The sequence below is a fragment of the Ricinus communis genome, chromosome 1 (genome assembly GCF_019578655.1).
Source record: "Ricinus communis isolate WT05 ecotype wild-type chromosome 1, ASM1957865v1, whole genome shotgun sequence".
Taxonomy (NCBI): Eukaryota; Viridiplantae; Streptophyta; class Magnoliopsida; order Malpighiales; family Euphorbiaceae; genus Ricinus; species Ricinus communis.
Window position 1 is genome coordinate 5,273,956 of NC_063256.1, and position 6,978 is coordinate 5,280,933.

Below are 6,978 nucleotides of genomic sequence, written 5' to 3' on the forward strand. Positions count from 1 at the left end.
ATATATAAAGATTAATGTCAAGTCAAAAAGTTTGATTTATATTTAATATATTTATTTGAAATTTGGTATTTAATTAAATTTAAACCTGGCATTTGCTTAAATTATCGGTATTCTTTTTATTGTTATTCTGTTTCCAATTTAAAATTAAAAACTTTAGGTTTAAAAAATAGGCGATTCTATTTAAAATGGTAATCAGATGAGTAAATAGTTTAAAGTTTTAAATTTAAATTTTAAAGGGACGGAGAATATATTTTTAAGAGTGTTTAACTTATTATTGTGATTGGATCTTTTTGTGTGACTTTTAAGTTTTTATTTTTGAATGAATTTTTTTATCTAATTTCTAATTGATGTTAGAATGATGATCTTGAACTTTGTCTGAACTAACTATAATTCTATACAAAAATTTCATTGCAAAAAAGACCTCAAATAATCACGAATAACAAAAATTGCTATGACCTATCATCCTCTCTTCCTATATACTCCAATGGTTATTAACACTATCCATCAAGATACATAATTAATATTATATTATTGATAATGTATTGGAACTTGGATTTAAAAATATATTAAAATGATGTATTTATTCACTAGGAAGTACTTTAGTTAGCAATTTTAATTTAAAGTGCAAAGAGATAATAATGGTAAAAAGGTTTTGAGATTAAATGTTTTTATATACTAACAGATAATAAAGTTATAAAAGGGAAGAGCTACCCCTACAATAGTTAAACACCACAATAAGGTCTTTAATAATTAATATTACTCTAGGTTTGGTTCACTTTTAATCCAAATCAACCATTTCATCACTAAAGTACTAATCAATTATTTGCCTATAGTTGTTACTATTTTTATTATAAATATTTTAATTTTTAAAAGTCAAACTAGAATATTATTAAGAAAATATTTTATTAATAAAATAAATTAAAATTAAATCAAATACATATAGTAATTATATTGATAAAAAATAAATAATAATATATCATATGAAATAAAAATATTTTATTAATTATACCTATATAAACTAATAATATAATTAATATTTATAAGATTAAAGTTATTATTTTAATAAAAATAACTTTTGAATTAACATACTATTTTTAAATAGAATTATTATTTAAATAAAAATAACATATTAAATAAGATATTTTAAATGATGATTCAATTAAAAATATTAATAGAAAATAAATATAAAAATCATGAATTAGAATAATAATAATAATAATTAATTAAAAATAAATAAAATATTTTATATTTCAGCATATATATATATATATATAAATGGGAGAGAAACTAGAAACAAATTTTGAAAAGGAAACAAAGTCTCTTGAGGACATGTGGCAATGGCATCACAAGATATATTCCTAGACAAAATCCTAAAAAGCACTTTGAAGAGGGAAGCAATCAAAAACTTAAGCAGCCATCCTTCAACCGAACGTGGAAATTTTGTAAATGCAAAAGAGTTACTATTTGATTTAGTGTTACGCTCCCCTTCTTTTCACTTCACTTCCGTCTTGGAATGGAAAATCCATTTTCCCGGTAAAACCGCGCAACAGCCCCCACACCCTTTTCCAGAAAAAAAAAAAAAAAAAAGAATACTAATAATAAATAAAAATAAACAACCAAATAATAGAAAAAATCCAAAAATAAAATATAGAGAAAAGGAAAAGAAAAATCACATCACTTCATATTTATATCCTAAGATAACAGACTGATACACATTCATGTTTACAAATAAAACCTTCAAAGCCAAAACGACATCTTCTTACCTCTTTTCTCTTCCCTCTCCGGTGTCTCCTCCGCCGCCATCAAAGTCGGTTCTTACTTTTAATGACTTTCGATTGTATGCGCACACAAATGGATATGACAACAGAATGAGAAATCGCCAGCGGCGATCATGTCACTGTCGTGCTCCGATTGCTTCAATGACCTTCTCTGCAGCGAAGACTCTTCCGAAATCTTTTCCACCGGTGACTCACCGGAATACTCGTCGGACCTTGAATCTCCTGCCGGAACCGTAGAATCCATTGCCAGTTTCATCGAGGACGAGAGGAACTTCGTCCCTGGATTCGATTATTTGTCTCGCTTCCAATCTCGCTCTCTCGATGCATCGGCTCGAGAAGATTCTGTTGCATGGATTCTCAAAGTAAGTTTTTATTCATATTCACTGTTGCCGCTACTTGCTATAACTATTTCTTTATCCACCAATCAAAACGTCTATAATAAGAGATCTCAGCCACTTATCATACACCGCAGCTGAGCTGTTCATTGATAGTTGAGCATATGAATACCAGCCGTTGGATCTTACAACTCACGTTAATTTCTAATGGTTATTAGTATTCATCGGTTTTGTTTTTTCTTAACAGGTGCAAACATATTATAGATTCCAGCCATTGACCGCGTATCTCTCCGTCAACTATTTGGATCGGTTTCTCTACTCTCGTTCATTGCCGGTAAAGCTTCTCACTGAATCTGTAATATTCATCAAGAAATAATTTATCTTTTATTAACATTTAATAATAATGATATCAATAAAGATCTATTAGGCTATTATATGTATATTCCCAGTGCTTAAATAAACACTTTTGACTGCAGAGGTAACTATGTTGACTTTTCAAAACCATAAAAACAACCCCAGTACCTAACTTCTCTTCAAAAATGTGTATATTGAGCGAGCGAGCCAATGGACAATGAATATTTTCACTCATTTTTCTCATTCTACAATTTAATAAATAATTACCAATATTATTGATTTTTTTAAAAAAATTTCTTCACGTTTTCAGTTTTTTAATTAAAAAAATAGAAATAAAACGTAAATTTTATCAAATGGAAAAATTTAGTCTGAAAGTCGATAAAAAAATTATATAAATGAAAAAAATGGAGTAATTCTTTTTTTTTTTTTTTAATTTATAGAAACTTTGATTCATTAATTAAGATAGCATCTAGATTATATATAGCTTTGATGCCTTAAAAGGGGTACTTATGTGCTTCCTTTTCTTTATAGGAAATATAGGTAGGTATTATGTTCTGTGTTGGAAACATGACCCGACCGAACAATTATTGTAGTTTGTTAGCAGTTTAACTACAGTGTAAAATTTTAATGTAATATTTATTATTATGCCCATGTAAAGTTTTGTACTGTCATACATTATGCTTTTACAAATAATAATAATCTTGTCACGTGGCAACCCTATGTGCATTCTTCTGTACAATAAAATATCATTTGCTATATTAACATTAATGACACAGATTATCATCATTGTAATTACTTGGTTTTTAACTTTTTGATCATTACTATAATTATTATTATCAACTTTTAATAATGATGATTATTTTTTAATTCTCTGTGTGTTTTTACTACTGTTGCAGCAAAGCAAAGGATGGCCAATGCAACTCTTATCTGTTGCTTGCTTGTCATTAGCAGCTAAAATGGAGGAACCTCTTGTTCCTTCTCTATTGGATCTTCAGGTTTCTTCTTCTCCTAAAACCTTAAAAAAAAAAAAAAAAAAAAAAAAAAAAAAAAAAAAACTTAACTAGCAGTGATCATTCGATAACGATAATTAGTAGCCTAACTTAATGAAATGATTTGCAGGTAGAAGGTGCCAAATATATTTTTGAACCCAGAACAATCCGGAGGATGGAACTTCTTGTTCTTAGTGTGTTGGATTGGCGGCTGCGATCCGTGACGCCATTTAGCTTTTTTGGTTTTTTCGCATGTAAGCTCGACTCGTCTGGTGCTTATACTGGGTTTCTAATTTCACGAGCTACAGAAATCATTTTATCAAATATGCAAGGTAATATTTTTGATATATGGATATAATTATGCGTGATTTTCTTTTTTTTCTAATTCTTAAAAGTAGTCGCACATAATAATAGGATGTCACTGAAACTAAATTTTGTTTTTTTGGTCATGTCAACAGAAGCGAGCTTTCTCGAGTACTGGCCGTCAAGCATTGCTGCCGCCGCAATACTTTGTGCAGCCAACGAAATACCAAACTTGTCTCTTGTTAATCCCGAACATGCTGAATCATGGTGTGATGGGCTAAGCAAAGTAAGGAGATACATATGCTATTTTATATAAGAAAAATGATTTTGATTTCGGTTGCAGGAATCAAAATCCATATTTAACATAGTACAAAATCCATCGTATCCCGACTCCAAAGTAATATCCAATTCTTTTGCAGGAAAAAATCATCAGCTGTTATCAGCTAATGCAAGATCTTGTGCTTGACAATAGCCGGAAAACGCTTCCAAAAGTTTTACCAGTGCTTAGAGTAACAATTCGGGCCAGAATGAGGTCCAGTGACTCGTCTTCCTTGTCATCTTCGCCATCACTATCGTCATCATCTTCATCATCGTCAATATCTTATAAAAGGAGAAAGTTAAATAATTGCTTATGGGTGGATAATGACAAAGGAAACTCCGAGTAAGGCAAAGGGGGAAAAAATAAATAAAAGGAGAACCTAAAGAAAAGAAAAGAGAAAAAAAAAAAAGGAAGAATAAGGGAAGAAATTAAATGGTGGTCCAAAGTTATTAGAATCCTCAAAATATTTTCTTGGAGGGGATAATTGACTCGGGTGATGTAGATTATTTTTTGTATATATATATATATATATATATATGGTGTGAATTAGAGTTTGGTGAGTTTGAAGATTTATTAATTTCTTTTTTGGTAGTGGGGTTTGCCATTGATAATTATTAATGGCATTGCAGATTCCCAAGGGAGGGGATTTGCGTTACCCTTTTAATATTTTTGTGTGAGAAAGTTAGGGGAGAGAGAGAGAGAGAGAGAGAGAGAGAGAGAGAGAGAGAGGGGATAAAGACACTCATCAATCTAAAAGCTACTGTTTAAAAAAATAGTGGAGCGTCCTACAGAGTGTGAAAGAAGTGGCGATGAAAATTCAATGGCAGCACCGATTATTGAATGAAAGGGAAGGGAGGAGAAGGTGGGGCCTTTCAAGAAAAATTAGCGATTGAGAAGTTGAGACATTGAAGCTAAGAGCGTTCTTTGGTTCACCATTTTGTGATGGAAATTCGGATCTGTTTATATTATAGGTTGATTTTGAGAGTGGTTTGTGTGCACATGCTCGAGGCGTGCATGGCTCACATGTGTGTATGTGTGCTTTTTTGGCGGGAAATTCCTCTTCTAAGTTCTACTGGCCTTCACCTTGGCCTAACCATACTACTAGACTCCTCACCACGTGACTGGTGGTGGTTACACGTGTGTAGACTTTCTTAATTAATTTTCTTTTTATTTTTTTCCCTTAATTTTTTGTTTTTACCAAGAGGAGAAACCTCTGACAAGGCCTAAATTAACATTGGCCTGACTAAAATACAAAGGTCTTTGGGGCCTTTCACGCGTGTTTGTATCTGATAATTCTGATTACTATAATAATCATCATCATAATAATCCAAATATATTTCTCTTTTTTACTTTTCTTTTTCTTTACGTGAAAAGAAAGAAGAATGGCATGTGATACTTTGTAGCTTTGCGATTTGTTTTTATTACTCTTCAGAAAACTTTTTCAATAAGGGAGGTGTGGAATTTAGCGAGCTAGCTAGGCCATTGGCCAGTGCAGTAGTGCAGTGAAGGCCCTGGCAAATATTGAAGCGACTCGCTTGGTCCCTCAAGCAATAAAGGAGGGTTTCTTTCATGAATATGACCTCTTTTGCACCCTCAGTTACTTGGTGCCATCTCGCGACCAATCCATGGCTTCTTCCTTTTATCATACAATAGATATCAGACAGCTCTGCCTCACTCACATCTTGATAGATCAACTAATCTTCAAGATTATATAATTAGCTCTCCATCAGTTGTAAGTTTCTTCCAGGTAATGGACATACATATTTAAGTGGGTATGTCTGATGATGGGATATATCTCTATGTATATAATGTAGGAAGAGACCAAGAACATATAAAGTTCCTTTACATTTTACAGTTTCCTATAATACAAATAGAAAAAGACTAATAAGGAACTTGTCATTTTGCCCTAGATCCCCGACATTTGGTATATATTATTATTTTTTTGCATGCAGTAACGTAGCACAATGGCCCTTTATATACATGGTTTTTCAAAAGTAACCATGCATTTCTAGGGAGGAAAAAAAAAAAAAGAAATACCCATGACCCATCATTTTATCATGCAAACCTTTTTCACCTCCACTAAGGAAGCCATCATCCTTTTATCACATCTACATGCTTGGCTCATTCGCATTATTATGCCAATGGACCACGGTCAAGATAACTAACAACATAAACGCAGACAATTTTGGCTGGCTAGCTATATAGCTAGTACATTTTTTGCTCTTTCTATTTGTATGTATTCTGATTTTATCTGCATTTTGTACCTTTATCAAGGAGAGCTTTATGGCCATCTCATTGATACAAATCTAGGGTTTCTATACGATATTCAAACGACACCAACGGATTGGAAACTCAGTTTAAGGATTTTTATCTATAGTTTAATAATGCCTTTTAATTATCTCGTTTCCAGCACTCTGTGGAACCCATTTGCCCCATTGTGTCGGAATCCACTTGGTATTTTAAATTCTTATGAAAACTTTTTCATTATTTATTTTGCGTTTGGGTATACATATCAAATCTATTTATATTAGTAAGGTAGAAGATGACTAACCTAATAATGCGATGTGGCACGAGTGGGATCCATGAAGATTTGGACTACATAGCCAATTCAAAAGATCCAATCTTCCCCCCTAAAAAGGTCACAATTGAACTAATTGAAGTTCAATTCAGGGTTTGGTGGTAACTATAATTAAATCATTATATAGCCCCTAATCCTCGATTGTAAAAGTAATTATGCAAAACAAGCATAGATTATTAATCAAAATATTTATATGGACAAAGAATGGGACAAGCATAAATCCAAATTTCATTCCTAATTTAACAAGGCGTGCGTAATTGCCGTTAATATGATGACCTAATTTTATATAATAATAAAAATCAAATTGTAATAATTATTTTTT

At 31.6% G+C, this 6,978-nt stretch overlaps 1 protein-coding gene across 1 annotated transcript; it reads left to right on the forward strand.

The window, feature by feature from the left end:
- Positions 1 to 1,353: 1,353 nt before the first annotated feature.
- On the forward strand, positions 1,354 to 5,427 carry LOC8281928 (cyclin-D1-1). The gene is made up of 6 exons (XM_015726743.3): positions 1,354 to 2,140; positions 2,361 to 2,447; positions 3,364 to 3,462; positions 3,587 to 3,788; positions 3,915 to 4,045; positions 4,179 to 5,427. Exons 1-6 carry the CDS (start codon positions 1,892 to 1,894, stop codon positions 4,422 to 4,424), a joined length of 1,014 nt encoding a protein of 337 aa, XP_015582229.2. The 5' UTR covers positions 1,354 to 1,891; the 3' UTR covers positions 4,425 to 5,427.
- Positions 5,428 to 6,978: the final 1,551 nt, after the last annotated feature.

Excerpts from the sequence above, each read along its gene's own strand:
- LOC8281928 (XM_015726743.3), top strand. The coding sequence starts at position 1,892 with ATGTCACTGTCGTGCTCCGATTGCTTCAATGACCTTCTCTGCAGCGAA. Across the intron at positions 2,141-2,360 it reads CTGTTGCATGGATTCTCAAA|GTGCAAACATATTATAGATT; the intron begins GTAAGTTTTTAT and ends TTTTCTTAACAG. Across the intron at positions 2,448-3,363 it reads TCTACTCTCGTTCATTGCCG|CAAAGCAAAGGATGGCCAAT; the intron begins GTAAAGCTTCTC and ends CTACTGTTGCAG.